This window comes from Xenopus tropicalis, chromosome 7 (assembly GCF_000004195.4).
Source record: "Xenopus tropicalis strain Nigerian chromosome 7, UCB_Xtro_10.0, whole genome shotgun sequence".
NCBI lineage: Eukaryota > Metazoa > Chordata > Amphibia > Anura > Pipidae > Xenopus > Xenopus tropicalis.
Window position 1 is genome coordinate 87,794,072 of NC_030683.2, and position 18,756 is coordinate 87,812,827.

Genomic DNA, 18,756 nt, shown 5'->3' on the forward strand with positions numbered 1-18,756 from the left:
CTAGAAAGGGAAGTTTGAGAACAAACTTTATGTTGGTTTGAAAAACGTGAAGTCACTTAAAGAAATCTGATTGGCTGTTGTTGGCTTCACACAGTTTTTCTAACCTTGGACCACAGTTATATAGTAAAAACCATTGTGAAAAAACCCAATGAAAGTCAATGAGTGATTGTTGGTTTGTGGCCCTAAACTTTGAACCACAAACACTCACTGACTAACTTTGCAAAGTTTAACAACCCTGGAATTAATACTTAAATAATGGCATCCGTTTAAATCTAAACCAATGTGAATTTAATGGATGGAAATGGATTGGCTGTTGGTGGCTCCACTCACTTTTCCTAAACTTTAACCTTATCCCCCAGTAATAAACTGTCGAAAGTTTGGGGATCCTGGTGTTAATAGTGTGAAAATGGCAGCAGTTAATTTCTCCACTGAAATCAATTAAAGAAATGTGATTGGCTGTTGGTGGTTCAACCCACTTTTTCTAACCTTGAATACGTAGTCACCCAGTGACTGACTGTGCAAAGTTTGGAAACCCTGGAATAAACAGTGTGAGAAAGGCAGCAGTAAAAATATAAACTAATGAAATTCAATTGTTGTTCAATTGGCTGTTGGCAACTTTTCCTACCTTAGTCCCCCAGTGGCCAACTGTGAAAAGTTTGGGGACACTGGCATTAAACGTGTGAGAATGGCAGCACTTTAAATTTCCCCATTAAAATCAATTGGGGTGTGCTGAGCTGCTCCACAAAAAGACAGGGGGTGGGATTGGTTAGAAAAGCACAAGCAACCTGCTCCACTATAGGGTGAAGAAGTGTGGGGAGTTTGATTGTTGTACCCCTAAAACTGTAGGAGGAGTAGCGTTTAGATAATGGAGGGCGCTAAGAATAAGAAAAAGAAGAATCAGAAGAACAGTACGTTGGGTTTTTCAAACCAACATAATAAATGACCTGTTCTACTGTAGATCTATTCAAATTATAATGTTAATTTCAGTACATATTGGCCATTTACAGCTTTTCCCTTGAGTCACCATTTTGTGATGTGCTCACTTGCTGATCATCTGACAGGAAACAATGCAGGTTCTAACTGTAGCAGGAAGAAGTGTGAGAGTAATAGACACAGCTCTGGTAATTTATTGGCTAATGCAATCTAAAATGGATGTTCGCCACATAGTTAAGTTGGGTTGAAAAAAAGACTGAAGTCTATCGTTCAGCCCCTCTAATGAACCCCAGTACACATATATGCACATACATATACATACATCTATACATATATATATATATAATATAAATATATATATATACTATTTATAGCAATATCTATACAAACAAACTAACTGTAAATCTTAAGTGGCTTAAGCTTCTAAAGTGGCAATTTGATAGCATTGATAGCATAGAGGTAACCACTTTGTTCCAAATATGCATACATATGGCAATGTTTGTGAGCGCAGTGCCTCATTAGAGCCAGAGCCAGCTTTTCTATATGGGATAATCCAGTGGCACATACTAATTGAAAAATATATTTTTTATCAAAGCCTGCAATCCTCAGGGAGTTTCTCTTTAAATACTCTACATTCATATGACATAAATAAAAATCTCAGTGAGGCACTGTGGCATTAAACATATCTTAAATTAATGTGGTTTTGAAGCTAATGGGAACAGGAAGAGTTGACCACAGCTGCTCTTTGGCCAAAATAGTGAAGTTAAATCCCTTGGGACTGGTGCCAATTCTAAATTGAGCAATTAAAGACAACAAAGTATTTATCATTAATATATTTAGCAATAAAAATGTATATCTAAAAATTTCAAAGCTGAATTAGTGAATCCTTTGTATTATTTCCTTCCATGTTGATTTTGTAACACTTCCTCTCTGTCCTTTTTCCTTAGGCAAAGTTCATGAAGTTACTCTCTGCCTCATATTAGTGATCTCCATCCTGGTTATATTGTCTGTTATCTTTCATTTATTCATTTGGAAGTCCAAAGCAAGACCACAGATGAAACCCACAGGTTTGGTATAAGTAAATTGACTGGCCTGCTAGAGTATTAGAGAATAGAGATGAGCGAATCTGTCCCATTTAAGCAGAAAAATTCACAAATCTTTGAAAAGATTTGCAAAACGGCAAAAAATTTGTGAAATGCCGAAAATTACGTGCATCTAAAAAATATAAAAATCTGCCAATGGCAAAACGTGGAATTTCGCTGCAAATTCAAGCCTGGCGAAATATTTCATGCAACACTATTACAGAATCTTCTTGTGATCCTAATTACCTTCAGCCCTTGCTTATTTTCACCTATATTACCAGTAATAACACCAACAACATTTCAGGAAAAACTTATGAATCTTTGAGTTTTCTGCAATCTATTGTTTTGGCTTGCTTCTGAATGATTTTTCTTTAAGAAATTACTTTTTAAGAAGGATTTTTTTTATTTTTTAAACATGAGTGGGTTTTTGTAGAAAAATACCTACAAATAGTGAATCTGTCCCGTAAAATCTGTGAGCGAATCTGTGCCATAATATTCGCGAAACGGCAAGAAAATTCACGAAACGGTGAAAAATTCTTGAAACGCATTTGTTGCATGTTTTTTTTGTCGCACTCGTCTTTTTTGTCACCCCCATCTATTTTTTGTCGCCCGTGGCTATTTTTTTTTTGTCGCCCGTGGCTATTTTCTTTTGTCGTCTGCGCTTTTTTGACGCGACCACGCCCAATTTGCCATGACTGCGCCCTTTTTTTCGCAGCCGTGCCCAATTTGGTGTGCACAAAAAAAAAGTTCCGCGCGACAAATTTTTCTGCTGCGAATTTTCACAGAAATTTCGCAAAACAATTCTCCAATGGTGAAATGCGAAAATTCGCTGCAAATCCATGCCTGGCGAAAAAACCCGCTCATCACTAGCTACAAACCAAAGCTTCATGTTTATCTTTAAAGGACATGTAAACCCTACATTTTACTCTACATTTTCCTACCATGTATGTAAGTCGGGCACATCTCCTCCACCCGAATCGCTTCATTTGTACGTCATATATTCTTGAAAGTCATTCTAAAAGTTTTAGAATGAGTTAGACCAGAGCTGTTCAAATGGAGGCCCGTGGCCCTCAAATGGCTTTTTATGGCTCCCAGTCGGCTTAAAGACTCCATAGACTTTACTGTATGACATAATTATTTTCATTTAATCCAGTCCTCCAACATGCTATATGAGAAATAATCGGCCCACTGCTTGTAAGTTAGGCAACGATGATTAGACTGTGTCTGTGACACATTTTTTTACATCTTCCATGCAGTGGGCAGATTATTTAACATACCACATTCCCTAGATTATATTAAAATGATGATGTAATACCAAGAAGTCTTTGGACCACACTGGGGGCAATAAAAGTCCCATTGAAGGTCACATCTGGTCCATTTGCAAAATCCTATAATAGTGCAAATGTCAATGTTGTTATTCTTTCTGTTTTCCTATGCACAATTATCAATTCATATCTTATGGCTGTGGCACACGGGGAGATTAGTCGCCCGCAACAAATCTCCCTTGTTGCGGGCAACTAATCTCACAGCCCTTACACAATATATAGCTCGTAGCACGCTGCAGTATTATGGTTTGACAGAGTTAAAATATTAGGAAGCCCGCACCCATGTTTCTTTCAAACAGTGTTTTTTATTGTTTTATACAGAAGTTTATCAGATCCCTCAATCAACTGTGATAATGAATCCAAAGGAAGATACTTTAAGCTGTCAGTATCCAGAGGAGGAACGTGGAGAAAAGACACCGGATAAAGACTCAATGCACTATTTTTTAAACTTTGAATGCTAACCACATCTCCCAGCATTTAGGAAACCCATTTTGGTACATCCCCTTTTAATAAGTATAAAAAAGAGGAGCAAAAGGAACGAATCTATGTATTTCACTGATAAGGATCCCTACTTGGTTATAATTGATATAAAAGCTGGATGGATATTTTAGGATTCACAAACTTAAGGTATTGCTGGGAGCCAGAGATACAATGAAAAATACATCAAGATGTTCCTGATCTTCAAATGACATGGTGCCTAAAATAGCATCTAAAGACCTGAAATGTAGCCACATTTCAATATGTGATCCTATGGGTGCTGTAGAAAGGTTCATGGAAACTTTATAAAAGCAGTGTTGCTTTAACACCTACACTTAAATCATTTAGTCTTTTATCCTTTCAGTATGTGCTTCTCAACAGGCAGCAACCCCGTGCCGGTTGCTAAAACAAAACAAACAAAGTAGATTATAACTTCACCATAGTATCACTACATGGTTTAGCCTAACCAGCCTCTTTAGGTGCATATACAAGTAACAAAAGCAAACAAACATTGTAACTGTTTCAAGAACAAGTTGAACCTGTTCCAGAGTATGGCCAGGTACATAGGTGTCTGTACATCAAAAGAGTATTGCCATTTAGTGGCCTACTCCAAAATGGCACCAATTTAAATTATATCACATTTATTTAATTTCATTATATCACATTTATTTAAATAATCACATTATATCATTACAATATATTAAGGGGCCCATTCATTAAAGTACGACAAAGTTTTGTAGTCGTCGTGAAAAGTACGAAAAGTACAACTTTTTTGTGGAATAACGAACGTATCATGAAAAAGTCGTACTTCATTAACTATACTACTAACTGACTACAGTCAAAAAAAGTTCTATTTTGTATTTGTGTTCACTTATTCTACTTTTTGTCTAGCTGTTTGCCCTAAATACATTATTACATTTGGGCACTTTAGACCATATACAACAGCTGTCAAGTTACAGGTAAAGTAAATTGTGTCTACTCACCAAATACAATGTACCTGTAACTTGCACTTGCACTAGCGGGGTTTCCTCAGTCAGTAAATATGATCTCATCATCAGCTGAATGTACAAAATATTAGATAATGTATCTGCCATAGTTGATAATAAGAAGCCACTGATGAGTTATGGAACCAAATAAAGACACTTGGGTGGTAGCATATATCATTGTAGCTGTACATTGTTATGGAACACCTAGGTAACTTTCTATAAATTCAAAATTATTGGGCATATTAGTTTTGACAATTGCAAAAACAGTACTTTGGGATTTGTGTAGGTGTATATACCTGTTTGATTTATTATAATACAGAATATATATTTACATTAATAGGGTTTAATGAGTTATACCTGTATTATATTCCTGCTTAAAAACAAATGGGTAATTAGCTGGCAGGTTCACCAAACTGTAGTAACAAAGCCTGTTAGGGGCATATAGCGCTATACATGCACATACCTGGATTCTTTTTGTTCTTTTAAAGGAGTAAGGTTGATTATTATTACATTTTGTATGACCAGATTTAAAAAGATCCACAAGTAAGTAATGGTGGTTTGGTGCCTTTCTTTACAGATCGGTTTGAGCACTAGCAGTTTCAAGTTATGGAACTTCTAAAATTGTAAAAGATAATTATATATATATATATAAGGACAGAGAGCCGCACGCACAAGGACTTAGCAATTAGTGAAAAAATGTATTTGAAAAAAATCCAACGTTTCGAGTACTGACTGTACTCTTCTTCAGGGACAAATTGTCCCTGAAGAAGAGTACAGTCAGTACTCGAAACGTTGGATTTTTTTCAAATACATTTTTTCACTAATTGCTAAGTCCTTGTGCGTGCGGCTCTCTGTCCTTATATTTCCTCATTTTACCAGCACCCAAGGCATTTGAGCCTTTATAGGGTGTGCTCCACTCTTGCTTATATATACAGTGGAGGAAATAATTATTTGACCCCTCACTGATTTTGTAAGTTTGTCCAATGACAAAGAAATGAAAAGTCTCAGAACAGTATCATTTCAATGGTAGGTTTATTTTAACAGTGGCAGATAGCACATCAAAAGGAAAATCGAAAAAATAACTTTAAATAAAAGATAGCAACTGATTTGCATTTCATTGAGTGAAATAAGTTTTTGAACCCCTACCAACCATTAAGAGTTCTGGCTCCCACAGAGTGGTTAGACACTTCTACTCAATTAGTCAACCTCATTAAGGACACCTATCTTAACTAGTCACCTGTATAAAAGACACCTGTCCACAGAATCAATCAATCAAGCAGACTCCAAACTCTCCAACATGGGAAAGACCAAAGAGCTGTCCAAGGATGTCAGAGACAAAATTGTAGACCTGCACAAGGCTGGAATGGGCTACAAAACCATTAGCAAGAAGCTGGGAGAGAAGGTGACAACTGTCGCTCTGGGGCTCCACGCAAGATCTCACCTTGTGGGGTGTCAGTGATTCTGAGAAAGGTGAAAAAGCATCCTAGAACTACACGGGAGGAGTTAGTTAATGACCTCAAATTAGCAGGGACCACAGTCACCAAGAAAACCATTGGAAACACATTACACCGCAATGGATTAAAATCCTGCAAGGCTCGCAAGGTCCCCCTGCTCAAGAAGGCACATGTGCAGGCCTGTCTGAAGTTTGCCAATGAACACCTGAATGATTCTGTGAGTGACTGCGAGAAGGTGCTGTGGTCTGATGAGACCAAAATAGAGCTCTTTGGCATTAACTCAACTCGCTGTGTTTGGAGGAAGAAAAATGCTGCCTATGACCCCCAAAACACCGTCCCCACCGTCAAGCATGGGGGTGGAAACATTTTGCTTTGGGGGTGTTTTTCTGCTAAGGGCACAGGACAACTTATTCGCATTAACGGGAAAATGGACGGAGCCATGTATCGTGAAATCCTGAACGACAACCTCCTTCCCTCTGCCAGGAAACTGAAAATGGGTCGTGGATGGGTGTTCCAGCACGACAATGACCCAAAACATACAGCAAAGGCAACAAAGGAGTGGCTCAAGAAGAAGCACATTAAGGTCATGGAGTGGCCTAGTCAGTCTCCGGACCTTAATCCAATAGAAAACCTATGGAGGGAGCTCAAGCTCAGAGTTGCACAGAGACAGCCTCGAAACCTTAGGGATTTAGAGAGGATCTGCAAAGAGGAGTGGACCAATATTCCTCCTAAAATGTGCGCAAACTTGGTCATCAATTACAAGAAACGTTTGACCTCTGTGCTTGCAAACAAGGGTTTTTCCACTAAGTATTAAGTCTTTTTTTGTTAGAGGGTTCAAAAACTTATTTCACTCAATGAAATGCAAATCAGTTGCTATCTTTTATTTAAAGTTATTTTTTCGATTTTCCTTTTGATGTGCTATCTGCCACTGTTAAAATAAACCTACCATTGAAATGATACTGTTCTGAGACTTTTCATTTCTTTGTCATTGGACAAACTTACAAAATCAGTGAGGGGTCAAATAATTATTTCCTCCACTGTATATCTATATATATATATATATATATATATATATATATATAGATATATAGATATATAGATATATAGATATATATATATAATTTAGTTATTTACGGCTAGTATTTGTATCTTTAGAGAAATTAATTCTAAATTATCCTTTGTATCTTTCTGTCTTTGAAGATTATAATATATATTTATATATTTATAGTCTTAAATAGAAATACCGCACTCGCAAGGATTAAAGCGAAGGAACTTTTTTATTATGAAGTGAAATGAATATATAAATATATATAGAATACTTGTTGGAAGACATAAGGGGTGGTGGTACCAGTTAGGTACTTTGACCCATAATGGGTTAAACAGAGACTATGGGGCTGATTCACTAAAGGTCGTTAACGCATAGAAAAAGTGTTCAATAATTAAGTACCGATTCATCAAATTAATTTTGCATGCGTTACTACTCATATCACATGCGCAAAGCTCGGAGGTAATTATCAAATAGAAATAATACTAACGCATAATTCACAAAGTGCTAAAAACCTAAAATGTAGAAAACTTAACGCTTCCTAGGAGTAGGCATTACTAAACAAAATTGCAGCTGGTGATTGTCTGTGGTGACAAGATGGAGTTTGCAATCGGATTTTTTCAAGTATGTGATTGTCCTAGAGTGATGCATCCTCCAGTTTTCAGGGAACCTGTCATTTTCAGAACAGTAGTTTGCAGAAAGTAACAGTTACGTGCGTAATAGTGTGCGCTAATATCGCGTGCTACGAAATAACGCATAAATAGATTGCATTGTTCCAAATAACGCTTAAAAATATGTAATCGACTGATAAATAAGGACAATAACATTGCTTCTTAATTCAGACAAGTGTCCTTTTAGTGAATCGATCGTTAATTCTCAATATATAAGAAGTGATAATATTTTTAATGCATGCTATAAATATCACTATTTTTTCAGCCTTTAGTGAATCGGCCCCTATGTCATTTATGTATTCTTATAGAACTAATTTTACTGTCTTAATATTTTTTCAATATTTGCTTTATTGTAGCAATGATTCGCATGATGCTTAGAACATTAATAATATTGTATGTTCTTTGCTTAAATCTTTTTGGCTTTGTGTGGTGTTTCCTGTATAAAGCTATAAAGTTACTGAAGCTAAATAATGTCTTATATACCCTGATTTGAGGAAAAGGGAGATACTCTGAAACATTGCCATTGAGCCATAGTTGTAAAATATAACTATAAGGCAGCCTAGTAGCTCATTGGTTAGCAGTGCTTCTTTGCATCACTGGGTCCTAGATTCAATTCCACTTTAGGGCTTGTATCTGTTTATTCCAGTTACTTCTGCTTTCATCCTGCAGTGGAAAAACATACCAGAAGGCTATTTTTACAACTGACCTCTGTGAGCTTGTGTGAAATAACGACCTAAGATTGTAAGCTCCACTGGAGCAGGGAGTGATGTATAATCTCAGTAAAGAGATGCAGACTATGGGGCTGATTTACTAACCCACGAATCCGACCCGAATTGGAAAAGTTCCGACTTGAAAACGAACATTTTGCGATTTTTTCGTATGTTTTGCGATTTTTTTGGATTCTGTACGAATTTTTCGTTACCAATACGATTTTTGCGTAAAAACGCGAGTTTTTCGTATCCATTACGAAAGTTGCGTAAAAAGTTGCGCATTTTTCGTAGCGTTAAAACTTACGCGAAAAGTTACGCATTTTTCGTAGCGTTAAAACTTACGTGAAAAGTTGCGCATTTTTCGTAGCGTTAAAACTTAACGCTACGAAAAATGCGCAACTTTTCGCGTAAGTTTTAACGCTACGAAAAATGCGCAACTTTTTACGCAACTTTCGTAATGGATAGGAAAACTCGCGTTTTATGCAAAAATCGTATTGGTAACGAAAAAATCGCAAAACATACGAAAAAATCGCAAAATACCGATCATTACGAAAAAAACGCAATCGAACTCCATTCGACCCGTTCGTGGGTAAGTAAATCAGCCCCTATGCCTTCTTATGTATAAAAACTATAATTATATATTATATTACATTATACCTAAATCCATGTTATTATTTGTTCTGTGCTGTATTTTCTATATTGTGATTTGTATTTTGATGTAGCTTATGTTTTATAATAAAGGCTGAAGGTTATTCTATTATATATGTATAGATACCTGTGGATGGATGGATGAATAGATGGGGAGGTTGACAGCTCTGACATAGATACATACATTTTTTCAGAAAACATTTTCAGAATTGTTTGTAGCTAAAGACAGAAGAAAACTACTGCTGGGATTTATTGATCTCAGAACTCTCCATTAGACTATTCTTATGTATTCCAGTACAATGCCAACATTTGCCAACATGCACCAGATATCCGCACAACTGGGAGGGCAAGCTACTGGCATAGGTGCTGCCTCATACACAATTGGCTGGAGAGAGGGGTGAACTGCTCAACTGGAGCAGCAGATTGGTGGAGGAGGGCAACTGTAATAAATAAATAAATACAAACAGCATGGTTTGGATTAAGATAGTAAGTTAGGTTGAAAAAAGACGTAGGTCCATCACATTCAACCATAATATCTATATATAACCTGCCTAATTGCTAGTTGATCCAGAGGAAGGCAAAAAACCCCATCTGAAGCCTCTCTAATTTGCCGCAGAAGGGAAAAAATTCCTTTTTGACTCCAAGATGGCAATCGGACCAGTCCCTGGATCAACTTGTACGAAGAGCTATCTCCCATACCCCTGTATTCCCTCACTTGCTAAAAAGCCACCCAACCACTTCTTAAAGCTATATAATGTATCAGCCAGTACAACTGATTCAGGGAGGAAATTCCAAAACTTCACAGCTCTCACAGTAAAAAATCCTTTCCGAATATTTAAACAGAGTGGGTGCCCTCGTGTCTGTTGGAAGGACTTACTGGTAAATAAAGCATTAGTGAGGTTATTATATGATCCCCTTATATATTTATACATAGTTATCATGTCTCCTCTTAAGCGCCTCTTCTCCAGGGTAAACAGACCCAACTTGGCCAGTCTTTCTTCATAACTGAGACTTTCCATACCCTTAACCAGCTTAGTTGCCCTTCTCTGGACCCTCTCTAACTCAATAATGTCCCGTTTGAGCACTGGAGACCAAAACTGAACAGCATATTCTAGATCGGGCCTTACCAGCGCACTGTAAAGGGGAAGAATAACCCCCTCCTCCCGTGAATCTATACCCCTTTTAATACAGCTGCTGCCTGGCATTGCTTGCTACAGCCAAGTTTATTATTTACAAGGACTCCAAGGTCCTTCTCCATTATGGATTTGTTTCCTTTGTACTGGTCCTTTCAAATTTGTGTTGATGTAATACATTTTGAACTGAAAAAAAAACTTGATCATCCCATGCCCTAATAAGATTTAGGCTTGCTGATAGTAGCATTGGCCTATTTCCCAGCATGCCTAGAAGAAATAAAGGAATGTCTAGTTCCTACTAACAAACTAAATTGTTAAATTTATTGTAGCACCCATGCAAAATCAGCTCTTTGATTTAGATGGCATTTTAGGTCATAACTTGTATGGAAATCTTTTGCCTTTGCCTTAATGCAACCTTGTTATTGGATACTTGAATATCAGCATTAGAGATAAGGAGTGAGTAGTCCTAATTAGATGCACCTTGTTTCCTAGATACGTGAAACATTTATCATGTTTTTTTAAAAATGGATCCAAGTAACTATTAATGACATGGGAGACCCAGAAGGGGAGATTTTAGGAACTATCCATTTATTCTTTATAGCACTGGATGTTAGTGTATATAAGGGTCAGATGAACAGTATTCCTGTACTGTTTATTTTCTGTGGCAATCAAATTCTAGCCAATAACCCTGTCATGTTTGCAACTTGTTAACACCCTATAGAGATATTCATGACAGTATTACATTACATTATCATAAATTCTTACATACAGCATACACAAATCAATATGGCTATTATGCATTGCAAAGAAGATACAACATGCACACACTTATCATTAAATACATTTGGAGTGGACAATGCTGTAAATTATATTTTTATTGCATCATATACAGAAAACCACAGGCAATTTTTTTTTATAAATTATATAAATGAAATACAAAATATATTCTACATTGTGTATATTGTAATATTCAATCCACCATGCCCTGAGAAAACACATTATAAATACTTGGTATTTTGTGAAAGAAAAATAATGACCCCTATGTTGTATCATGTCTGAAATTGCACTTTGCTCACTGCACTTGCCTTATAAATGAGCCCTGTTCTGTGGTAATTTAACTCAGAAGATGTAACCTCCAGTTACCAATCAGCAGTTAGCTCTGACCTACTACAAAGTTCTGATCGGTTAATTCTGTGAGTCTCTCTGAGTCAAAGAGGAGATAAATCCAATTTTGTGAATTCCCATCATTGACTTCTACTGCCATTAAATGTTAACACTTTTTTCTATCACAAGAGGCAGTCAGACACTTATCACTATCAGAGTTTCAGCCATGTTGGGTGAAATATTACCTTTTGACAGCAGCTGTGTTATCTCTAGGCGGTTTAACAGATCTCGTATCTGATCAACATACATTCAGCAAAGCATTTCTTTTTTTTTAAGTTCAACTTCTAGTTTTTCTTTCCAGTGTACTGTCCTATACATAGCTTAACATTTTATTTCCTGTCCTGACCATCTTTCAGCCCTGCCCTTCCCACATTTCCTTTACAGTGGTACAAAAGAATCTCACAGCTGTAGGCTGAATGGCACGCTCAATATGAGTCACAAGTGTCCAGCTTGAATTTGTTGTTTTTATACCATTTCAAGTTTAGTCCCTTCTTTGCTTTTTCATTCTCCTTCAATAAATATCTCTTTTTATCTTCTTCCGTACTTAACAGGTACAATGGGCAAAGGTGAAAGACTGATGGCACAGTTTGATTCTTCAGGCTAAAATGAAACAGAATTTGATGAGTGTGGAGTGTAATTTTCTGAACTGGAATTTAGTGGGTCAAACAGCAGCATGAGATACTGTTCTCTGATTTCCACAGCAGTGGTCTCACTGGCAAAACAGTGTTTTTATTGGTCTACATATATGAGGGTTATTCTTTATTTAATACAAGTCACTTACAGCTGCTCCCCCTCAGTTGTCTATGAACTTTAGGGGACTGTCTGCAAACGTAAAGGGTAACTAATTTATCAGTTTCATTCTCAGTACAGGGCATGAAATTATTTGGAAATGCCCCCATGCAGATAAAAAAACACGTGTTGTTCATACTGTTTCCTGATCCTGTGTAAAAGTATACTTCTGCTAGTCCCATAACTGGCCAACGAGGGGTCATTATTATGGTATGGTTTAAATGGAGAAGGTTACAGGGCTCACTCTCTTTCTTCTTGGATTCCACCTGAGCAGGAAGGCAGATGAAGACTAGAGCCTGTTTGGATATAGGCCCAGTAGGGGAAGTTAGTTGTGAGGATATCTCTTTTATAGCTTGCTCAAGGTTGTAAAGGCTAAGTTCAGGATATTTAGTGAGGAGCCTGGTACTCCTACAAGAAAAATAGAAGTATTAAAGTCATGGGTATATTGCCCTCAGGATACAGACTCAAGTGTACAGACTTAGGGGTAGCTATGACCCTGTCTAAGTTCCACATAGAGGGCCTATGGGCAAACACTTTGGAAGGTTCTATTTGTGAGTATATGGTGAACAACTGTACTGGATCATCTGTGCCTATTCCCCAAGAGATTAATGCTACATCCCTGCCAACAAAGTTATAATTATTTGTAAGAATCCCTGGTGCCCATTTATTGATTTACCCTAAGAATCCTAAAATCTCTAATGTCCCCCGGGGGGGGGGGGGGGGGGGGGTGGGGGTGGCAGGGGGTCTGTGAAATTTCTTCATACCTGCATAGAGTATTTTATGCTATCCTCACCTGTTGATAACAAACTAAGCATGTACATAGTGAGTTTAAGCACAGCTTGTAAATACCTACAGCAACTGGGTCAGAGAGGTTATATTGATAATGTACATAACTTAAAACCTTATTCTTTTCCTTTATTTCTCTTTATTATAGGTTGTCATTAATTATTTTCTTCTGGCACAACTATGTATTAATGAAATGCCATGAGCTGTTTTTTAACAACATTTGAGTAAAATCCCTATATATTAACAGGCAGTGTTAATTAGTACATTACTTTAAAAACAAAAATTACAAAGTTTTGCAGTTATTAAAGATCCAAGAAACATGCTGATGCTACTTAATAATACGCAAAACCTACCTTTTGCAGATAGAAAACCAGATGGTTATAGTCTCCAATAGTTGAGCAAGACACTAAAATTGGTTCCATGAGTTGACCTAAATGATATGATATATATATTGATGTATGAACATGAAGGTTTATATTTCTATTTAGTCTCTATGTGAGGGCCATTCACCCTACTGGCAGCAGTATCTGCCAGAATGCAGTGAGCAGAACTTATATAAAAAAGCAACTGTAAATTCATTGCACAAAAATGTGTACAAAATTGTGTGCCAAAATTACTAATACATGCACCTTGTGACAAAATGCTAGTTAATTTGCACCTTGGTAAATTGCATAAAAGTAATAAAAAAAACAAGTGTAGTACAACAACATTTCAAAAGTTACCTTCCAAATCCTCACATCAAAGCGGAACACACGAGCTGTGCAGCCTAATGGACTTGCGTACAGGGTGTGTGTTGAGTTTTGACTGCCAAGCTGCTCTGTGTTTGTAGCATAGAGATACTGTACTTGACATGGGATGTGGTACAATAGCTGTGTGCCTTAATCATTATATATCTGTAAAAATATCTGTGCCTTGCAAAAAAATGATGCAAATTGTAAATGGAAATTATGAATGCAGAAGGGATAAACATCCTGCAGACTGATTTACATATGTGACTGTATCGGAAAAATATATTATTCTGAAGAGTATGGGAATGAGAGACATGAAATATGACTTATATTGTCATATGCAGAGCTGAACATTTCTTTATGTATTTAAACTATTGGTAGGAATGATGAAGACAACTTTATTCTAAGGAAATTTGCAGTTGATAATTATTTTATATTCTTAACCCATTTTTTAGTTGGCAGGGTCAGCAAACCCAGCAACCAGAATCCATTTTAAAATTTAGGCTGGGAAGAAGCAGATAGAAAAAACTGCAATATTGTCTCATAATATCACTGTGCACCAAACTGCAAGAGTTAAAAAAAAAGTTAATTTTAAGGTTAAGGGGCCAATGAAACCAAAACAATGATCTATTATTCAGACAGAGGCAGTTTGGCACAAAGCCATGCTTCTCCTCTTGAACAATGGATATATGTAAGGAAAGTACCCCATATGTAATAATAAGGCACAAATTACGCACTGTTCAAATTTTAGATATAATTTGCCATGTTTTCCCCTACAATTCTACCATTATTGCAGGCATGCATGGATTAGTGCTTTAATGTGTGTTCTGATGATGTTTTGACTGGTAACAAACTTTGCACCTTTTATTACATAACTCAAATCACAGAGTATGTCAGTGGTTTGTCGCATTTATTGTGAGGAATGGAATGAAATGAAGACATGAATAGAACTTACCTGCAATCTGGAACTCTAGTCTCCCATCCCAAGTGTTGCTTTCTTCAATATGAATTGCATTTAAAGGAAGAGTACCCTAGAAGGTAAAACATAGGAAATAAATGTATTTGCTAAAATAACATTCACTGGCAAGGAACCTATTACCCAGAATGCACTATGGGGATCCCTGGACAAAGATCTTTCTTGTATTTGGTCTTTTGTATCTCATAGCGCATATCTGTATATCTCTGGTAGAGGGTATGAATGATAAGTGTGAAGATGCTGTTGCGATGGCACAATATTGTGCTAGGGAGTCTGTAGGGTTTGTCATATTGATAAGGCATACCTGTAGCAAATGTAAGTATAATACAGTAATACATACTGTAATAGTAATAGTAATACTGTAATACATCATTTTAATCCCACATGCAAGTGCCACATGTGTTTTCTCTCCACCAAACTGTTTTACCAAGGACCTGTATATGGATATGAGTTCCCATTCTTTGTATTTATGCATTCTTTTAAATATATGAAGGGGGGGGGGAAGTAGTAGCAAATTTTACATTTGTGATTATTAATGTTTAAAGGAAACAGCCAAACTTGTGATAGGTCAGCTTGTATGCATGTTTATTAGTGAATAGGCAGTGACTAGAGTGAGATGGGAGAGAATTTAGACTCATCAAGGCACAAAAACAAATACCTAATATTAGAATAAAAATCTAATTGCCTTTAGTGCCCCTTTTAAGATGGGATGCTAGTGCTCATTATTTACCTGGTGGGTCACTGCAGTCTTCTCAGCATCAATAGAAAGGAAAACAAGATCTTCAGAAAACAGCACCAGAAGCCGATCCTCAAAATCCTTTATAAAATACAGCAGTCAGTATGATGGATAAATGATATTTATGACATATGACCCATGCTTATTATGGCTTAGATACAGTTGTATACTAGATAGCTTCTACGTTATCCTTCATGTAAAGTGGAACCTTGTGGGGTAACTAGGGGACCATGGGCCCAGGTGCAACAACTGCAACAAGGCCTCCCCCCAGGTGACTCCAGTGGATCTAACTGTGGGGAGGAGGACCTGGGCGCAGTAACACCCACTGCACCCCTGGTAGTTACACCACTGGTAGGTCCTACAGGCCTCTGTGGCTGCCTCCACTTCTAAAAAGGAGCTTTTTTAAATTGCACCTTTATCTTACATTTTCATTACAGCTTATGGATAATATTCCACTTTAAATGAGCAAATAAGTATATGAGTAAATACTCCATAATTTCACAAATAAAATAACTGATGATATGGTTATACATTTTGAATATATTTTCATGCGTTTTCTGCAAACTATGAAAATGGCATTGGGCATGGCTTAAGTTGCTGGAAAAGACTCTGTCTCTGACCTGTTTTTACACAAAAACACAGATTCCTGTTACACAACTGGTCATTCTCTCTTTCTCTCTCTCTCTGCAAGTTTACAAAATTAATTTTAGAATACTTACTGCATCTATAGTGTGGGCCACTCTCACTGCAGACAGGTAAATTGCATTACCCAGATGATGGATTGCTTTTCCTTCCCAGTTTTTAATAGGACAAGATATCAAATATCTTAGAAGTTCCCTCTTCTTCCACATACTGTCACATGGCAACTTAGGACATATAAAAAACATTTTTTTATCAACTGGATCTACAAAAATATTTATAGAGAAGGATATAATAAATGTATAATAAAAGTATGGACTCCTTTTCAACTAGCTATGATTTTCAGTGAGTTTTTCCCTTGGGTATAAGGATGGCAAGAACTAAGACTGCAGCATTATTTACATATAAAACCAAATACACCTATTACCAAGCCACAAATAAGAAGGGGGATGCATCCTAATCTTCACAGACCAATTTCTGACAAATACCCACAGCCTGATGCAAATGTCCACAGTAAAGCCAAAGTAACAAGTGGATGCTACCTGCTATTTGGCTGCTGTAGGTTGACAAGACACAAAGCTTTTATTAAATAAAAGGACGTTTTATTAAATAACCCATTGGTCCCTTGTCCAGGGTTTTTTTGCAGAATATTCAACTTCTGCATATATTCTATTTACATGCCTACTCCTTCCTGTTTAGTTCTCTTTTAGCCCATGGGTGATACTGCTAAGTTTCCCAGAAATACACTGTATGCAGCAGTTGGAACATCATGTTTTTTTATCCTTTGATGCTATTTTTGTGCTACATATTTACATATGATATAGTGAGAAAAACTAAGGCACTTTACATAATAAATTATGCTAGAATATTTGTCCCTACAAGACTTCTTCCCAGGCAATACTCTACCATGGGGCATTTCTAGAGTGTCAGCTCCAATGCGGCCCCCCTCACCTGTGCCATGCTTACATGTTTGGCATCTATGTTTGTCCATCAAGTTCAACCCATCCAAGTAAACCCAGCACACCTAACCCACACCTACCAAACTATACACTCACATACATAAACTATATATACAACCACTAATACTAACTGTTGATATTAGTATCACAATAGCCTTGGATATTCTGATTGTTCAAGAACTCATCCAGGCCCCTCTTAAAGGCATTAACAGAATCTGCCATTACAACATCACTAGGAAGGGCATTCCCCAACCTCACTGCCCTCACCGTGAAAAACCATCTACGCTGCTTCAAATGGAAGCTCCTTTCCTCTAATCTAAAGGGGTGGCCTCTGGTGCGTTGATTGTTTTTATGGGAAAAAAGAACATCCCCCATCTGCCTATAATCCCCTCTAATGTACTTGTACAGAGTAATCATGTCCCCTCGCAAGCGCCTCTTTTCCAGAGAAAACAACCCCAACCTCGACAGTCTAACCTCATAGTTTAAATCTTCAATCCCCTTTACCAGTTAAGTTGCAGTCTCTGCACTTTCTCCAGCTCATTAATATCCTTCTTAAGGACTGGAGCCCAAAACTGCACTGCATACTCAATGTGAGGCCTTACCAGGGACTGATAAAGGGGCAAAATTATGTTTTCATCCCTTGAGTCAATGCCCTTTTTTATACAAGACAGCACTTTATTTGCTTTAGTAGCCACAGAATGACACTGCCTGGAATTAGATAACTGCATACTGTAATGAGGGAGGGGCCCAGCAGGACATAAAAAGCACACAGGCCCAGGATCATTTTTGAGGCTCCAATCTTTGTTGGGGGATGGGCTCAGGATTTCCATACACTTGCCTCAGGAGGACACAAAGGATAACTCGGTAATGTACATAGGGTTTTCTCAGTGTTTTATTCACTTTTATTTTATTTACTTTTTGTATGTATATGTCTCTTTTTGTAAAACCCTTTTAAATGCACTGTTCACCTTTGTAATATTAAATATAAAAGTTCTGGCCTTTGGCTCTATAAAGATCCCCACATACCTTGTTTACATGTGAATATATTAACTGCTTGGCTGTGTGTGTGTATTGAGTAGGGGGGCAAGTTTTATGTAAATGCTAATTAACTAGTGGGCTGCTAGCAGGAGAATGTGTTTGACTGTAATTAACCATTTGGCTGCTAGAGTGCTGTTGAATTAGTGGAACTAACCCTAAATACAGTAAGAAAGCTTGTGTGATAAATTGTTCATTAGGTTTCTATCGCCTGTTAATGATAGATGGTGGCAGTGAATAGTTATTTGGGGCGGTGGTGTGTTTGGGGGTGCTTGATGTTAGTCTAACCTGTGTGAAAGGTGGCTGAGTATAACCCCTTGTTGCCTCGCCCCTGTGTCATACGCGTCTCAGAGTGGTGTGTTCCTGACACTATATGACTTACCCATCACCAGTCAGCAGCACCAATGCACCCGCTGTTGACCTTATGAATTGTGTGCAACTGCATGTATGGATACCTGGAATTCTCTCCAGCCTAGCACT

General features: G+C 37.3%; 1 protein-coding gene across 2 annotated transcripts in view; it reads right to left on the bottom strand.

The window, feature by feature from the left end:
* Nucleotides 1–11,094: 11,094 nt before the first annotated feature.
* LOC100498550 (pleckstrin homology domain-containing family N member 1) overlaps nt 11,095–18,756 on the bottom strand; it is a 33,453-nt gene continuing 25,791 nt past the window's right edge. Inside the window, exons 8-12 of one of the 2 annotated variants that reach the window (XM_031905590.1) lie at nt 16,363–16,509; nt 15,638–15,724; nt 14,887–14,962; nt 13,557–13,633; nt 11,095–12,228 (exon numbers count right to left, since the gene is read on the bottom strand). In XM_031905590.1, the coding sequence (XP_031761450.1) occupies nt 12,157–12,228; nt 13,557–13,633; nt 14,887–14,962; nt 15,638–15,724; nt 16,363–16,509 (459 nt within the window). In that variant the 3' untranslated portion in view covers nt 11,095–12,156. The remainder of the gene's footprint in view (nt 12,229–13,556; nt 13,634–14,886; nt 14,963–15,637; nt 15,725–16,362; nt 16,510–18,756) is intronic. The other variant, XM_002942423.5, reaches the window with a different exon arrangement.